At 48.5% G+C, this 18484-nt stretch overlaps 1 protein-coding gene across 2 annotated transcripts in view; it reads left to right on the top strand.

Annotated features, from left to right (window-relative positions):
• The window catches only part of LOC115469296 (hexokinase-2), a 194823-nt gene that overhangs the window by 70227 nt on the left and 106112 nt on the right, over window positions 1-18484 (top strand). For both annotated transcript variants that reach the window (XM_030201804.1, XM_030201805.1), the window contains exon 3: window positions 11896-12044. In XM_030201804.1, coding sequence (XP_030057664.1) covers window positions 11896-12044 — 149 coding nt within the window. The remainder of the gene's footprint in view (window positions 1-11895; window positions 12045-18484) is intronic.

The raw sequence follows: 18484 nt of genomic DNA, 5'->3' as shown, positions 1-18484 counted from the left end.
CCTCACGTAAATTTTCATTGCTTTCATTCATTCAGAACTTGCCCCCCCCCCCCCCCCCCCGAACACGTTTGGTTCCTTCGGTCTTTTAAAACTCTGCTATGTACTCTGTGTGCTAATGGCCAGCATTGAGATTGTTTTCCTGTCCCAAATTTGCATGTCTTTCAGTCATTCACAACTCCCCCCCCCCCCTTCTCCAGTTTAACACTTTCCTTTCCTTCAGTCTTTTAAAACTCTCCTATCTACCCTGTGTCCTAATGGCCAGCATTCAGATTGTTTTCCTTTCACAAATGTTCATGTCTTTCAGTCGTTCAGAACTCCCCCCTCCCCCCATTTAACACTTTCGGTTCCTTCAGTCTTTTAAAACTCTCCTATCAACCCTGCGTCCTAATGGCCAGCACTCAGATTGTTTTGCTTTGCCAAATTGTCTGTCACTGAGGTCAGTGCGTGCCTGCCTAGCAGACCACTTTCGGCAGGCACGGTCCCAGGCACGTCCTGTTGGAGGTGAGAATTATTATATAGGATTTATTACATTTGTATCCCACATTTTCCCACCTCTTTGCAGGCTCAATGTGGCTTACAATAATCATGAATAGTGGAAATACATTAGTTCCTTGTCATCAAGCAGATGCAGCCATTACAGATGGGGTTGTGTCCATCAACCAGCAGAGGGAGATAGAGAGCACACTTTTTTCAGTGCCTCATACCAGCTTGCTCCACTGCCTCTCTTCAGTATTCTCTATCTCCCCTAGCAGAGTGGCTCCAGCTTCTTCGAGTTCCATCTAAAATCTGCCTGGAGGTTGCTCCTGTGCTTTTGCCAGTTGTTAGCAGGGGTGTTGGAGGCTATAGCAGCTTCACTTTAAAGGCACAACAGTGGATGCAGGCACATAGGTTCGCCCTTTCCCTGCCTTTCCCACTCACCTGAGCCTCCGGAGTTCTATTTACCTCTGCTTTCCTCACAGCGTTAAAAAAAAAAAAAAAAAAAAAAAAGGAACAGAGGTTTTGCCTTGCCTTTTTCTGTGGGACCGGAGCCGTGATACTCGGTCCAGTGAGGTAAGAGTGTTTTCTGACTCCTCCGGGGTGGGCCCGCGATCGGGGCGATTTTGAATTTTGCCGCCGTTTTCGGTGATGGCTGCGGAGACAGTAAAGCGCTGTTCCAAGTGTGGCAAGCGCAGATCAGCAGCGGGGCTCTGTAAATTGTGCTGTACACACGTTAGAGCCGGACCGAGCATGGTGAGCGACGATTCTTCGCGCTCTGAGCTGGCAGCGGGCACCATTTTGAATTTGCCACATGGCGCGACCTCCGCTGAGACGGAGAGTCCTGAGCCCGGGGGAGGCCTCGGAATGAGGCTGATATGGGAGCTACTAGCCCCGGCAGAGATCCGGGTGCCCAGGGTGAGTTTTTCTCCCCTGATTTTGTCTTATTAATGCATAAAGCATACATGCTTAAAAGAGCTCTCCCACAAAGCCCGGCATGGTCCTCTTCTAATGCCCCCCCCCCCCCCGGTGGATTGTAGCCTGGGTATGCCCTCTGAGGCGTTATTCCCTGATAATTGGCAGAATATGAAGCGCAGAAGGGCTCATTCCCCTTCAGAGAGTGCTGCACCTCCATTTCCCCCCCCCCCCCCCCCCCCCCCCCCCCCCCCGTGGTCGGGCTGCGAGGATTCGGAGGACTCTGGCAGGCCTTCATGGTCTGAGGAGCCAGAGTCTGGTGCAGAAGTGATTCAGGATCTGGACGATGCGTCCGCGGTGAGGATTTTCCACCGTGATGAGCTGCCAGCGCTTATTTCTGATGCCCTGCAGGCTCTCTCTATTGAGGACCCTGCCAGTGGCACAACCTCCTCTGTGAATCCTAGGATGGCTAGTACCAAAAAGCCTGCTCGAGCCTTTCCTTTGCATGACTCCATCCAAGAGCTTATTTCGGCTCAATGGGCTGACCCCGAGGGACCTTTGAAAGTTTCCAGGGCTATGGGGCAATTATACCCTCTGAGTGAGGAGCATATGGCTCGCTTTGCTATGCCTAAAGTGGATGCCCTAGTCACAGCTGTGACAAAGAGAACTACCCTCCCTGTTGAAGGAGGTGTTGCCCTGAAGGATATTCAAGACCGTAGACTGGAATCAGCACTTAAATGGTCATTTGAAATTGCAGGTCTCACTATTCGGGCGTCTGCATGCAGTTGTTATGCTGCTAGAGCCTGCCTGGCTTGGTTGCAACAGGCAGTGGAACAGCCCAGTGATGGAGCGGAGCCCTTTTCAGATGTGGCTCCGCGGATGGAGTCGGCCTTGTCCTTTCTTGCTGACGCCCTTTATGATATTGTCAGAGCTTCAGCTAAACACATGGCAGTAGCAGTGGCGGCTCGCCGTCTTCTTTGGCTACGGCATTGGGCGGCGGACATGGCCTCTAAGCAAAGGTTGGTGAAGTTGCCCTTTCAAGGCCTTCTTCTGTTTGGTGAGGAGTTGGAGAAAATTGTGAAGGGCCTGGGTGAGGCTAAACCCAGCGCTTGCCCGAAGATAGGCCTCGGCCTTCCTCTAAGGGTGCGGCGGTCCACTCCTCTTACAGACCTCGCTTCCGTGAAGCTCGAAGGTACCGCCCGGGGCATTCTGCTGGGTTCATTTCTCGTGCCCGTTTTCAGCAGAGGAACTTTTTCGCTCGGACAAACGTTCCGCAGCCACTGGCTCAAGGCCTGGAGTTCAGGGGCGACCCTCTCAATGATGGTGCGCCGGCCCTCTCCTCGAGTCCTGTCATTGGAGGACGTCTTTCCCTCTTTGCCAAGGAGTGGGCCAACATTTCCTCAGATCAGTGGGTCTTGGACCTGATCAGAGACGGTTACAGAATAGAATTCGACGCCCCTGTAAGAGACGTGTTTGTGGAGTCCCGATGCGGTTCTGCCGCCAAATGGGCGGCAATAGAGGAGACTTTACAAGGTCGGATTCAGATAGGGGCCGTGTCCCCGGTACCTCCTGCCGAACATGGCTGCAGCCGCTACTCCATCTACTTTGTGGTGCCGCGAAAAGGAGGGTTTTTTCGCCCTATTCTGGACTTAAAAGAATTAAACAAGTCCCTGAGAGTGCGGCATTTTCACATGGAAACCCTGCGCTCCGTCATTGCGGTGGTACAGCCAGGAGAGTTTCTCACGTCTCTGGACCTGACAGAAAGCTTACTTGCACATTCCAATTTGGCCCCCGCACCAGAAATTTCTGAGGTTTGCTGTGATGGGAAAGCATTTCCAGTTCCGGGCCTTGCCTTTTGGCCTCGCCACAGCTCCCCGCACCTTTTCGAAGGTTATGGTGGTAGTAGCTGCCTTTCTAAGGCGAGAGGGTATTCGGGTTCACCCGTATCTGGACGACTGGCTCATTCGAGCAAACTCTGCTGCAGAGAGTCAGCATGTAACAGCCAGAGTGGTCTCAGTACTTCAATCTCTGGGCTGGGTCGTCAATTTGGCCAAACGTCACCTGACCCCCTCGCAGTCTCTAGAATATTTGGGGGCCAGGTTCGACACAGCCTCGGGGTATGTGTACCTACCCGAGCAAAAACGGTGCAAGCTTCAGAATCAGGTCCGTCTGCTCCTGAGGATGCCCCGCCCGCGAGCTTGGGACATTGTCCAGCTGCTTGGATCGATGATGGCCACCATGGAACTGGTGCCCTGGGCGAGAGCGCACCTGAGACCTCTACAGTATGCTCTACTCCAAAGATGGTCTCAAGTATCTCAGGATTACCAATGCAGACTCTCTTGGCTCCCTGCGGCCCGACTCAGCATGGAGTGGTGGCTCTCAGACAGCATGCTGCGGTGAGGAATGCTGCTGGCGCTCCCCGATTGGTGCCTAGTGGTGACAGATGCCAGTCTGAAAGGCTGGGGCGCACATTGCAAGGGGAAGCATGCCCAGGGTCTATGGACACCCGAGGAGTCGGAGTGGTCCATCAACTGCCTAGAGTTGAAAGCGGTGTTTCAGGAGCTTCTGGCCTTTCAAGTGACCCTGGAAGGATTGGCTGTCAGAGTGATGTCGGACAACACGACAGCAGTGGCCTACATAAATCGACAAGGCGGCACTCAGTGCAGAGCTCTAGCCGCGCAGGCCGAACAAATTTGCCACTGGGCCGAGCTGCATCTACAGTTTCTGTCGGCAGCTCACATTGCAGGTCAGAGCAACGTGCAAGCCGATTATCTAAGCAGGCATCAGATCGATCCAGCGGAGTGGGAACTTGCAGACGAAGGGTTTCTGCAGATATGTGCCAAATGGGGCAAGCCTGTGATGGATCTTATGGCGACCAGTTCAAATGCCAAAGTCCCGTGCTGCTGCAGCAGAAGGAGAGATCCTCGCTCTGCCGGGTTGGATGCCTTGGCTCAACCCTGGCCCCTGGGCTTGCTGTATGTCTTCGTAGCCCTTGATAGGGCGAGTGCTCCTGCGGATTCGGCTGCATCCAGGAGAAGTGGTTCTCGTCGCCCCGGATTGGCCCAGGAGGCCTTGGTATGCGGACCTCCGACAGATGCTCGTAGAGGATCCCCTTCAGTTACCTCTGGTTCCCAACCTGTTGTCACAGGGTCCGGTGACCATGGAGGACGCCGGCCGATTTGGTCTTATGGCCTGGCGATTGAGAGGGCGCAATTGAGAGGCAGAGGCTATTCCAATAAAGTAATTACCACTCTCCTGCAAGCCCGCAAGCGTTCCACTTCCGTGGCTTATGCCAGGATTTGGCGCCAGTTTGAAGTCTGGTGTGCTTCCAGAGAGATCACACTCCTGCGGGCTCCTGTCTCGCCGATTCTGGACTTTTTGCAGGATGGTGTACAAAAAGGCTTGGCCTATAATTCCCTGCGGGTGCAAGTGACAGCGTTGGCCTCCCTGCATGGCAAGGTTGAAGGCGTGTCTTTAGCTGCTCATCCGGATGTGGCACGGTTTCTTAGAGGGGTGCTTCGGCTCCGTCCTCCCATGCGTGCACCTTGTCCAGCATGGAACCTGGGGCTAGTGCTGAAGGCCCTTCAGGGTGCTCCCTTTGAACCGCTTTGGCGTGCTTCAGAGAAAGATTTGACACTGAAGGCCGTCTTGTTAGTGGCCATTACTTCGGCGAGACGGGTATCAGAGCTCCAGGCGCTGTCCTGTAGAGACCCTTTTCTGCAGTTTTCAGAGTCCGGGGTCACGGTTCGGACCGTGCCTTCCTTCTTGCCTAAGGTGGTATCAGCGTTTCACCTAAACCAACCTATTTTCTTGCCCTCCTTTGTCGAGGAGGAGTTTCCAGAATCTTTTGGGCAATTGCATCTGTTGGACATGCGCAGGACTCTGCTGCAGTATCTGCGAGTTACTAACTCTTTCAGGACCTCTGATCATCTGTTTGTTTTGCTATCAGGTCCTCGCAGAGGGTCACCAGTGTCTAAAGCCACTATTGCCCGCTGGCTTAAAGAATCTATCTTTTCAGCTTATTTGCTTGCCGGCCGGCCGGCCGGCCTCCGCCTGATGCCTTTAAGGCGCATTCCACTAGAGGAATTTCCTCTTCTTGGGCTGAAACTGGAGCACTCTCTCTTCAAGAGATTTGTAGTGCAGCAACATGGGCTTCTAAGCTCTTTTGCCTGACATTACAGGCTGGATGTGGCTGCCAGGAGGGACGCACATTTTGGAGCGCAAGTGCTGGCGTGTGGTGTGGCTTGTTCCCACCCTATCTAGGGATTGCTTTGATACATCCCATCTGTAATGGCTGCATCTGCTTGATGACAAGGAAGGGAAAATTAGGTTCTTACCGTGATAATTTTCTTTCCTTTAGTCATAGCAGATGCAGCCATGATCCCTCCCTGTTTGATGCTATCTGCTGTAAATCTATTTCAGGTTCTGTTCGTGTTTCCTGGAGATTCCGTCCTTGGGAGAAAGTCGGAAAACAGTCTTCAGGATTCTTGTTCAATTAAAGGAGGATGACTTAATTCTCTCCAGTTTCATGTTTTGGAGGATGAGTTTATTCCCTCCGGGAGGATGAGTTTATTCCCTCCAGTTATGTCTCAGTGGAGGATGAGTTTTATGCCCTCCGGGAGGATGTTTCATTCCCTCCATTCTGAGTTAATGCCCTTTGTTGTAGGGCCATCGTTCGCTGTGAGGAAAGCTCATGTTATTCCCATTGCGGTTTGCCATACTGCTTTGGAAGCTTCAAATACTGAAGAGAGGAAATGGAGCAAGGTTGTATGAGGCACTGAAAAAAGTGTGCTCTCTATCTCCCTCTTCTGGTTGATGGACACAACCCCATCTGTAATGGCTGCATCTGCTATGACTAAAGGAAAGAAAATTATCACGGTAAGAACCTAATTTTCCCAAAATAGACATTTAGTGTTACAGAAGGATCTTGGGTGACATGATAATAAGACAAGCATTTATTGTAAGACAGCTCTGAATATATGTGGAGGAGTTGTGTATATTCACATTGGTTGATCTTTGTGTTATGCCTTGTTAAAGAGATGGGTCTTCAGTAGTTTGTGGAAGTTCGTTAATTCGTAAATCGTTTTTAAGTTGCGCGGCAATGCATTCCATAACTGTGTGCTCACGTAGGTAAAGTTTTGACGCGTGCGTTAGTTTGTATTTCAGACTTTTGCAGTTAGGGAAGTGCAGATTAAGGCTGAGTGTCATATTAATGTATCAAAATGTGACCTTGCTGTTCTGCTCCCATATTCGTGGAGGTAGGGTATATTGTTATGTATATGTAATATGAGTATTATTTGTATTTAATTGCATTGTGTGTGTAATAGTTTACTTTATTTGGATTTCTAGACCGCTTGTACCAATAAAGTAAGTGGTTTACAAATGATTAAAGAGATACCAAGACAGTTCCTCAGGATTCACAACATGGTTGAATTTGCCGTCTAATCGGGTACATGAAAGCAGTATTACATTAACATAGGAATTATTTGAAGAGGGTTGTTTTTACTTGTTTTCTGAATAATGTATAGTTGTTCAAGTTGTCTAGACTTAGTCTCAAGTCCTTCCAGATTTTGGGGGCTTGGTAAGCCAGCAGTTGTGCATAGACACTGGCTCATTTTACTCCTTTTGGGGAGTGGATTGTGAAGGGGGAATTGTTTTTGGATCTTCTCGTTCTGTTGTTACTGGTAAAATTTACAAGCATGATCAGATAATTAGGACAGTCTCCTGTAAGGGTTTTTGAATAGTGTGCATGATAACTTGAACTGAATTCTTGCCTCAACAGGGAGCCAGTGTAGTTCTAGGTAAAGATGGGAAATGTGGTGGTTGTTTTCAGTGAATAGATTAGCTGGATTGCTGTGCTTTAAACAGACTGTAGTTTACGAAGTTGTTTTTGTTTTTGGGTTCCATGTAGTAGGAGGTTGCAGTAATCCAGTTTTGACAGTAATAGTGATTGTACTGTCTGAATTGTACCATCTCAAAAAATATTCTTATTCGTCTTAAGTTTCTCCTCAATAAGAAGGAACTAATCAGTTTTGAGATGTCAGTTGAATGATAAGGAGTGATCCAGGTGCACACCCAGTAGTTTAGTTGTTTGCTGCAAGAGGATAAGTTGAGTTTCCGATGCTTCTTATTTCCAAGAGTAGGATGTCATGGTCCACCAGGTTGAAGGCTGAGGACATGTCAAACTGTAGTAATAGTGCCCAGCCTTTGCTGCTTAGAATGGTTCTGATTTAGTCTACAATGGATACGAATACTGTTTGTGTTTGTGATGAGTTCTGAAGTAGAGAGTTGCACGGGGACAGAAATCTTACCCATCCCCGCCCGTCCCCGCTGGAATCTTACCCGTCCCCACCCATCCCCACTGGAATCTTACCCATCCCCACCCATCCCCGCAAAAATTTAAACCATCCCCACCCGTCCCCGCAAGAATTTAACCCGTCCCCACCCATCCCCGTAAGAATTTAACCCATCCCCGTAAGAATTTAATAGTACATAAAAGAAAGTTCCAGTCAGCTCCCTCAGTCTCTCTCTGGATTTGAGCCACAGCACTGTAGGCAAGGAAGGAACGGAAGTTGGAACACTCTGGTGCGCACATGCAAGACTTGTCTCCAATTCACTTGCACTCTGTGCTGAGAGGTCGCCACATGCACGCGCCAGTAGGTCAGGTGACATCTGATTCTCGTGCCTGTGTCAGAGCTGAGGTCTGTGCACCAGCCTGGGAGCAAAGAGGATTAATAGTAACATAGTAAGTGACAGCAAATAGACCTGAACGGTCCATCCACTCTGCCAATAGTCACACTCATGATCAATTCATCATTAAATCAACGAGTGTGATATTATATACTTGATTATGGTCTTTCTTTCGTGTTTCTGGAACAAAGACCACAGAAGTCTATCTGGCCCCATCCTTATGTTCCAACTGCTGGAGTTGCCATCGAAGCCCACTCCAGCCTATTCATGTTCTCATTTGTGGGACACAGACCATAAAAGTCTGTCCAGCACTGTCCTTATGTTCCAGCCACTGAAGTTGCTGTCTAAGCCCTTTCCAGCCCATCCTACACCAGATTGCCATGTATGAGACACAGACCATACAAGTCTGCCAGGTATCAGCCCTAGTTCATCACAGCCAGAGTCGCCATCTAAGCGTCACTTGACATATCCACACACATGCAGCCATTTAAGGTTAGGTTTTTTATAACTTCCATTTTCTAATTAGAGATCCTCTGTGTTCATCCCATGCCTTTTTGAATTCCGTCATCATTTGTGTCTCTACCACCTCCTTAATGGAAGACTTTCCACATTTATGCTGTTAAAGCAAGGAGGAAGAGGAGGAGGAGGAGGAGGAGACAGCACTCAAAGAAATTGGTATTCGGTAGATGAGTGGCTGGTGCAGGTGGAGCTTACAATTCCACGGGAAGCCCACAGAACTGGTTCCATCCCCGCGGGAGTCCCGCAGGAACTGACTCCGTCCCCGTGGGAACCCCGCAGAACGGCTTCCATCCCCGCAGGAACCCCGCAGGAACTGCCTCCGTCCCTGCGGGAATCCCGCGGGTTCCGCGGGATTCCCGCGGGGACGGAAGCCGTGCAGCTCTCTATTCTGAAGCCAGATTGAGAGGATTGTAGGATATTATGTTGAAAAAGGTAGCGGTTTAGTTTAAGATTGACTAGACCCTCGGTCAGTTTTGTGAACAGTGGAATTGAGGCCACTGGGCTATAGTTGGAAGTTAGTTCACTGGATCCTTTGCTATATTTGATTAATGAAGTGATAATGATTCCACCCTGTTACTGTGTGTTTTCGCCCGGTGCACGCAGTATCAGGGCAGTAATGCTGATCTGGCGCGTGCTGAACGCATGTAGGTCCTTACACGCCTTTGTAAAAGGGCCCCCTAATGACCTGTGCTATCTATCTCTATCACCATGGGACTTGCTTCCTAGATTTGAGGTCTGAAATCTCATAGATTCAGAGTAGAGGTGAAGTTTTGACTTTTTTCTTTGGCGAGGGGTTGTGAGTGTGCTGGCACTTGGGATCTGTAGGGAGATCTTATTATGTTAAGTTTAACCTTTCTCTTAAAACAGGTTATTAAGCCCAACTGATATCCTTGTCCGGTGTTTTATCTTATGTAAACCAAGGTGTACTTAAGTCTCTCCCTCTGTTTTATTTGTTCTTTGAATGCTGATTATTTAAATAAATAAAATGAAATCCTGGAACAAGCAACTATGTTCACTGGAAAGTGTTTGCTTCTTGTGCAAAGGCTTTGTGTAAGGAAGAATCCCTTGATTTATTTAAAAGGAAATTAAAAACCTATTATTTTCACAAGGCGTTTGGGATGGTTGGTTGACCACTGGCTGGAGCACTGGGTGACCTGCAAAACTTGTCGTGTCTAAGGTGTTTTTGAAAGGATGCTTTGTTTCTTTCCTTTTTAATTATTGGAGTTCTTTTTTTTATCTTATTATTTATGTTGTAAACCATACTGACTTTTTTTTTTTTTTTTTTTTTTTTTAGAAGGGTGGGATATCAAGTGTTAAACTATTAATTGCTACTTGTGAGATAAGTGAATTAATCTGTTCTTAATATGCTTAATATGATTTTTAAAATAGTGGCGCTCCATTCCAGTCCTGGAAGGTACAAGTGGGCCTGGTTTTCAGGATATTCACAGCAAATATTCGTGAAATCTGTTAGCACATACTGAGTCCAAGAATCTGGTTAATACAGTTATTTTAATTGCTCTGAGAACAAGTCTATTGGTGCTCTTCAATCACTGGATCTAACCCCTTCTCTAAAGAATACTGATAGTTCTAGTTAGTATAGTACAGTATATAAGTGCGCAGACCTAAAGGTTTGTATTGAACTCACCTGGAAACGAGAGTTGATGAAATTTGGAGTTAATTAGTGTCACAATGTGTTGTTTTTTTGTGTTTGGCACAATCTTTTGCACTGTTGCTGCCTGTGTTTATAAAATCCCTTTTCTCTTGCTATGTGTACTGCATCTCTTCGGATCTTTAGCATGTGAGCATATGCTTGGAACATCCTTTATCCCATTTTGTTCATGATTATAATGAGATGCATTTTGTTTTGGTAGGGTAGGGGCTGGAATTGTTAGGGATGTTAGTTTTTATTTACTTGATGTTCTCACATCAATGAGAATAGTATTCAAAGGTTGTGTTTGGCTAAGATTGGCAGTTAAATGACAAACCTTCCTGTTTGACATGTCTGCCTTGTGCATCACCTGAATTTAACTGAATTTGTCTGGATAAATCATAGCCTGAACAGATTTATCCAGACAAAAAGAATCTGTTCTGGGGACTTTGGCAGAAGGGAGTTGGGGTGTCAGCCCTAATTTTTAGTACTGGCCAGCCAAGTTATCTGTCTGTTGCTAGGAGAGTGCAAGTTCATTTTGTTTTCCAAATTGGTTTTAGGTTTTGACTTTTGCCATCTTTAGAAAAAATTGTTTCAGATTAAAGTATCGTATGTTGTTCAAAATTAGTCCACACTATTAAAAGGAGGAGAAAAATTCAAAATTTTGGATTTTATTTAAAAAATGATATGAAATGCCAAAAACAGAAATGTCAATTATATACATTAAGGGCCTCTCGTATCAAGCCGCGCTAGCGGTTCCCACGTGGCATTACCAGCTTGATAAGAGGCCCCAAGTCATTTTAAATGAATATACATACCTAGTTATTTCTGATCAGCTAAATGGCAGGTCTTTAACCTGATAATCCTAATGCCTGACTGATGACATAAAAAAGAAATGACATAATGATTTTGATTTTCCCACTCAATTAGTTTTTCCTCTCTTCTAAAAACATGAGTGGCCCAGATTTAGCTCCCCAAACCTCCCAAGAGCCGAGTGGGAGGAGGAGAGGGTCTTAAACCCTCTCCTGCTAAGCAGACTCCTGTGTACTGGTACAGCTGACAGCTATAGTTATCAGCATGTATTTATTTTCTTTCCTTTGGAGTCTTCTTAGTATGGATTTAGGGATCAAGTAAAGCATCAACCTTCCTAAGGGGTGCTTTATAGGCAAAATATACCCAGCAGAGCAAAGGATTCTGACTTTTCTACTGAGACCAGGGCTTTTTTGAGGAGATACTTGGGGTTCTGAGTACCGACACCTTTTCCATTGTCTGCTAAAATTTGACCCATGGTATCCAAGTTTTAATAAAAGCTCAGGCTGTACACACAAATTCTGCCTTGTCATAGAATATATTCTGTGACTGGTTGTAGAGGGCCTTGCTATTGTGGGGTGGGTCCCTCATTGATCACCCCACCCCTGAAGGGTGACCTGCCATTTGAGTACCAGCACTTTTTTCTGTAGAAAAAAATGCACTGACTGAGACACATAGATTATTGGTATCCAGAGGGGCCCTATAAATGCTATCAATTCTGTGAAATGGGATTATGTAATCTCGGGTAAAATATTGCTTGTTCACTTAGAGTTATATTGGTATTGAAAGTTCTCGTTATGAGTTAAATATCTTTATTTCTTCCTTTCACTTCTTTGTAGAAGATGGAGATTTTTTGGCCTTGGATCTGGGAGGAACCAACTTCCGAGTGCTGCGAGTGAAGGTTTCAAACAATGGCCTCAAAAAAGTGGAAATGGAAAATCAGATTTATGCCATTCCAGAGGACCTTATGCATGGCAGCGGTTCACAGGTATAGCAAGCAGTAAATGGATGGATAGTTTTGATAATTAGGTTGGATATTTTGGGGCTTCTTTTCCCAAGATGACAACTGCTATGGTTTGAATATTTTTCCCATAAGACTTAGTGAAAGGTAGATGTGCTTTTAAAGCAAGAATTTTATGTGGAGCAAGATCAAGTAGAAGAAAGAGACAACTCACATTTAGGACATGCATGATTTTCCCAGAATAATGGGGATGGGGATGGATAAAATCCATTTTTGGGGAAGGATTGGATAGTGTCATTTATTCATGGCCCATTTAGCGCAATATGCTCTTCTGTTGTGTGTCAGATTAACCTGATTTGGATAGAAGCTGCTGTTCATGAATTTGTTTTGTTGTATTGCAAAAGTCTAGTAAAGTATATTGACTGTGTGTTTCTATTACTGATTTGTAGTCTTTCATGTGATGTTTATGGAGAAATGTAGGTAGATAAGTTGTTGCTACTTATTACTTACTCAATAAGTTATTGGACTTCAAGCTTTACAAGGGCTGATAATCGATGTGGAAAGCCAAGCAATGGCTATAGTGGCCCATGAGAAATATCATATTCCTTGTCATCATGTAGATGAATCCATTACGAGTGGGTTGTGTCCATCAACCAGCAGGGGGGAAATAGAGAGCACTGAAAAACCATAGTGCCTCATGGCCAGCTAGCTCCATCTGCCTCTTCAGTATTCTCTATCTCCCCAGCAGGGTGGATGCAGCTTGTTCAAGCTCCTTCAGAAATCTGCCTGGGGTGGCTCCTGTGCTGTTGCCAGTTGTAGCAGGGGTGTTGTGGCTGATGGTGCCCACTTTAAAGGCACATAGGTACGCCCTTTCCCTGCCTTACCTGGCCCCCGATGTGGATGTAGACACATAGTCAAGCCCTGTCTCTGTCTTTGCCCACGCTGTGGATGCAGGTTCGCCCTTTCACTGCCTTTCCCACGCTACTGATCCTCCGGAGTGGAGGAGTGGCCTAGTGGTTAGAGTGGTGGACTTTGGTCCTGGGGAACTGGGTTTGATTCCCACTGCAGGCACAGGCAGCTCCTTGTGACTCTGGGCAAGTCACTTAACCCTTCATTGCCCCAGGTATTAATAAGTACCTAAGCTGCATTGAGCCTGCCATGAGTGGGAAAGTACGGGGTACAAATTTAAAAAAAAAAAAAAGTTGCCTCTTGCGCTGTTGCCTCTAACTTTCCTCACAGTGTCAAAAAAAAAAAAAAGTCGCTTCACGCTGTAGCGCTCTGTCGACTCGATCCAGAGAGGTAAGTGCATTTTGAAGCTCCTCCGGTGTGGGCCCGCGTTAGGGGCGATTTTGGCGCGAACCCGCCATTTTGAATTTCCCGCCGTTTTCGGCGATGGCTGCGGAGGTTGTAAAGCGCTGTTCCCATTGTGGCAAGCGCAGATCAGCAGCAGGGCTCTGTAAATCGTGCTCTTCTGACGTCAGAGTAGGCCCGAGCATGGCGAGCGAGGTTTCTTCCCGCTCCGTGGAGCTGGCAGCGGGTGCCATTTTGGAACAACATGGCGCGACCCCCGCTGAGGCGGAGGGGTGTGGGCCTGGCGGGGAGCCTTGAATGGAGGCTAATAGGAGAGCCATTTCCCCCGGACTGGAACTGGGAGGCCAGGGTGAGCCATTCTCCCCTGAAATTGTTTTGCTGCTGCATAAAGCATTTATGTTAAAATGAGCTCTTTCCAGGGGTCTCAATCGGCCCGGCTGCCTGTGTCCCCTCCAGTAGAGCCTGGCCTTGAATTACCGTCAGGTGCGTTTTCCCCTGACAGATGGCCGCAGGAAAAGCACAGAAGGGTGGATTCCCCTTCAGTGGGTGGCGTACCCCCGTTTTCCTCCCCCCCCCCCCCCCCGGTGGTCGGGATGTGAGGGGTCTGGCAGGCCCTCGTGGTCTGGAGAGCCAGAGGAAGGTGCAGGATTGCCACTGGATCCGGATGATCCTTCCGCGGTGAGGATTTTCCACCGCGATGAGCTGCCAGCGCTGATTTCAAATCATTGCAGGCCCTCCCTCTCTATTGAAGATCCTGCGAGTGCTGAGCTCTCCTCTGCTAATCCGAGGATGACAAGTACTAAGAAGCCTGCTCGAGCCTTTCCTTTGCATGACTTCAACCAAGAGCTTATTTCAGCTCAAATGGGCTGACCCCGAGGGGCCTTTGAAAGTTGCCAGGGCTAAGGGGCAGTTATACCCTCTTAAGTGAGGAGAATTTGGCGCGCTTAGCTGTGCCTGAAGTGGATGCTTTAGTCACAGCTGTGACAAGGAGAACTACCCTCCCAGTTGAAGGAGGAGTTGCCCTGAAGGACGTGCAGGACCGACGCCTTGAATCAGCTATAAACTGGTCCTTTGAGATTTCAGGCCTATCCTTACGGGCGTCTGCATGCAGCTGTTACGCTGCCCGAGCCTGCCTTGCTTGGTTACAACAGGCAGTGGAACAGCCCGGACATGGAGCGGGAGCCCCTTGCAGAGGTGGCACCGCGGATGGAGTCGGCCTTGTCTTTCTTGGCTGACGCCCTTTATGATCTGGTCAGAGCTTTGGCTAAACAGATGGCCGTGGCAGCTCGCCTGTTGTGGCTACGGCATTGGGCGGCTGACATGGCCTCTAAGCAAAGGTTGGTGAAGTTGCCCTTTCGAGGGCTTCTCCTATTTGGTGAGGAGTTGGAGAACATTGCTAAAGGCCTGGGGGATGCGAAATCCCAGCGCTTACCCGAGGACAGGCCGCGGCCTTCCTCCAAGGGTCAGGTGGTTCCCTCCTCTTACAGATCTCGCTTCAGAGAAGCTTGAAGGTACCGCCCGGGGCGTTCTGCTGGGTTCACTTCTCGTGCCCGTTTTCAGCAGCAGCTGGCTCAAGGCCTGGAGTTCAAGGGCGACCCTTTCAATGATGGTGCGCCGTCCCTCTCCTCGCTCCCTGTTATAGGAGGATGACTGTTCCTCTTTCACGAGGAGTGGGCCAAGATTTCCTCAGATCAGTGGGTCTTGGACCTGATCAAGGGCTACAGAATAGAATTCAATGTCCCGATAAGAGACTTGTTTGTGGAGTCCCAATGCGGTTCTGCCGCCAAATGGGCGGCGGTAGAGGAGACCTTACAAGTCTTGATTCACCTAGGGGCGGTGTGCCCGGTGCCTCCCTCCGAACTCGGCTCTGGCCGTTACTCCATTTACTTTGTGGTGCCGCAAAAAGGAGGGTCTTTTCGGCCAATCCTAGACTTAAAAGAAGTCAACAAGTCTCTGAGAGTGCGGCATTTTCACATGGAAACCCTGCGCTCTGTCATTGCGGCGTACCTAGATGACTGGCTCATCAAAGCAGACTCTGCAGAAGAGAGTCATCATGTTACAGCCAGAGTGGTCTCAGTACTTCAATCTCTGGGCTGGGTCCTCAATTTAGCCAAATGTCACCTGACCCCCTCTGAATTTCTAGAATATTTGGGGGTCCGGTTCGACACAGCCTCGGGGTATGTATTCCTACCCGAGCAAAGGCGGTGCAAGCTTCAGAATCAGGTCCGTCTGCTCCTCAGGATGCCTCGCCCGCGAGCTTGGGACATTGTCCAGCTGTTGGGGTCGATGACGGCCACCTTAGAAATGGTGCCATGGGCAAGAGCGCACCTGAGACCTCTGCAGTGCTCCCTGCTTCAATGATGGTCTCCAATATCTCAGGATTATCAGTGCAACTCACGTGGCTCCCTGTGGCCTGGCTCAGTATGGAGTGGTGGCTCTCAGACAGCATGCGGCGAGGAATGCCGCTAGCGCTCCCCGACTGGTGCCTGGTGGTAACATATGCCACCCTGAAGGGCTGGGGTGCGCATTTCCAGGGATGGTATGCCCAGGGTCTTTGGACACCTGAGGAGTCTGCGTGGTCCATCAATCGCTTGGAGTTGAAAGCAATATTTCAGGCGCTTCTGGTCTTTCAATTGGCCTTTCTGGAAGGATTGGCTGTCAGAGTTCTGTCGGACAACACAAAAGCAGTGGCCTACATAAATCGACAAGGTGGCACTCAGTGTCAAGCACTGGCCGCAGAGGCCGCTCAGATATGCCACTGGGCCGAGCTAAATCTGCAGTTTCTGTCAGCAGCTCACATTGCAGGTCAGAGCAACATGCAAGCCGATTAAGCAGGAATCAAATTGACCCAGCGGAGTGGGAACTTGCAGACGAAGTATTCCTGCAGATTTGTGCCAAATGGGGGACACCCGTAGCGGATCTTATGGCCTCAAGCGCAAATGCCAAAGTCCGTGCTTCCACAGCAGATGGAGAGATCCTCGCTCGGTGGGGTTGGATGCCTTGGCTCAACCCTGGCCTCAGGGCCTCCTGTATGTGTTCCCTCCGTGGCCCTTGATAGGGCGAGTTCTCCTGCGGATTCGACTACATCAAGGAGTAAGTGGTTCTCATCGCCCCGGAGGCCATGGTATGCGGACCTCTGGCGGATGCTGGTAGAGGCTCCCTGGCTGTTACCTTTGGTACCGAATCTGTTGTCACAGGGACCGGTAACCATGGAGGACGCCTGCCGCTTTGGTCTTACGCGGCATGGCTATTGAGAGGGCGCAATTGAGAGACAAGGGTTATTCCAGTAAAGTCATTTCCACTCTCCTACAGGCCCGCAAGCGTTCCACTTCCGTGGCTTATGCCAAGATTTGGCGCCAATTTGAGGCTTGGTGTGCTTCCAAAGCGATCACACCCATGCGGGCTTCTGTCTCGCTGATACTTGACTTTTTGCATGATGGTTTACAAAAAGGCTTGGCCTATAATTCCCTCCATGTTCAAGTGGCAGCCTTAGCTTGTTTTCGAGAGAAGGTCGCTGGCCTCTCTCTGGCTGCTTGCCCGGATGTGGCACGGTTTCTCAGAGGGGTGGTTCGGCTCCGTCCTCCCATGCAGGCTCCCTGTCCGGCCTGGATCCTGGGGTTAGTTTTAAAGGCCCTTCAGTGTTCACCCTTCGAGCCGCTTAGGCGAGCTTCAGAGAAGGATATGACCTTAAAAACGGTCTTTTTGGTGGCCATTACATCGGCGAGACGGGTATCTGAGCTCCAGGTGTTGTCCTGTCGAGACCCATTTCTGCAATTCTTAAAGTCCGGAGTTATGGTATGTACGGTGCTTTCCTTCTTGCCTAAGGTGGTTTCAGCGTTTCACCTAAACCAGCCTATTTTCCTGCCTTCCTTTTCTAAAGAGGAATTTCCAGAATCATTTGGGCAGTTGCACCTTCTGGATGTGCAAAGGGTTCTGTTGCAATATCTGCGCATGTCAAATGCCTTCAGGATCTCTGACCATCTTTTTGTTCTATTGTCAGGTCCGCGCAGAGGGTCTCCAGCGTCTAAGGCCACTATAGCCCGTTGACTCAAAGATGCTATTTTTTCAGCATATTTGCTGTCTGGCCAGCCTCCGCCTGAAGCCTTTAAGGCACATTCCACAAGAGCGATTTCCTCTTTGTGGGCTGAAACTGGAGCACTCTCTCTTCAAGAGATATGTAGTGCAGCGACATGGGCTTCTAAGCTCTCTTTTGCCTGACATTACAGGCTGTATGTGGCTGCCAGGAGAGACGCGCATTTTGGAGCACAAGTGCTGGCGAGTGGTGTGGCTTGTTCCCACCCTATCTAGAGATTGCTTTGATACATCCCACTCGTAATGGATTCATCTGCTTGATGACAAGTAAGGGAAAATTAGGTTCTTACCTTGGTAATTTTCTCTCCTTTAGTCATAGCAGTTGAATCCATGAGCCCTCCCTCAGTGGTTCATTATGTTAATTTTATGTTCAGTTTTTCCTGTAGATATGTTCCCTCATTGGGAGAAGTTGGAAAACAGTCTTCAGGATTTCTGTTCTGTTACAGGAGGTTGAGTTCGTCTCTCCTTTGAATTGTTGCTCCTGTTCTGGGGCGTTCATCCGCTGTGAGGAAAGTTCATGTTATTATGCTTTGCGGTGTAACACTGCTTTGGAAGCTTCAAATACTGAAGAGGCAGATGGAGCTAGCTGGCCATGAGGCACTATGTTTTTTCAGTGCTCTCTATCTCCCCCTGCTGGTTGATGGACACAACCCACTCGTAATGGATTCATCTGCTATGACTAAAGGAAAGAAAATTACCAAGGTAAGAACCTAATTTTCCCGTAATCCTCAGGACAGCAGTCAATACTGAACACCCCTTCTCTATATAACACGACAGCAGCACTTGTCTTTTACTCTAGTTTAGACAGCATTCAAGATGGCTTATTTTATTTATATTTCCTTATCATCCTGCTAGACCAATCCAGCTGAGTGGGTTAAGCTTCCCAAAAATTGGCCAAAGGCAGAGAAACACTGGAACACTGCGAGAGTTTCTCTGCCTTCAGCAGATTGTGTTGCAGGATTCTTTTAAGGCAGGCTTGCCTCCCAGTGGTACACTCCATAGTTTACGGCCTTTTGGCTGTGTTGGCTCCTAGGGATCTATCCATGGACCCTTCCCTGGTGTAG

This window comes from Microcaecilia unicolor, chromosome 4 (assembly GCF_901765095.1).
Source record: "Microcaecilia unicolor chromosome 4, aMicUni1.1, whole genome shotgun sequence".
Classification (NCBI taxonomy): domain Eukaryota; kingdom Metazoa; phylum Chordata; class Amphibia; order Gymnophiona; family Siphonopidae; genus Microcaecilia; species Microcaecilia unicolor.
Note: the sequence above shows the minus strand (reverse complement) of the source record. Positions and strands in the feature narration are given on the sequence as shown.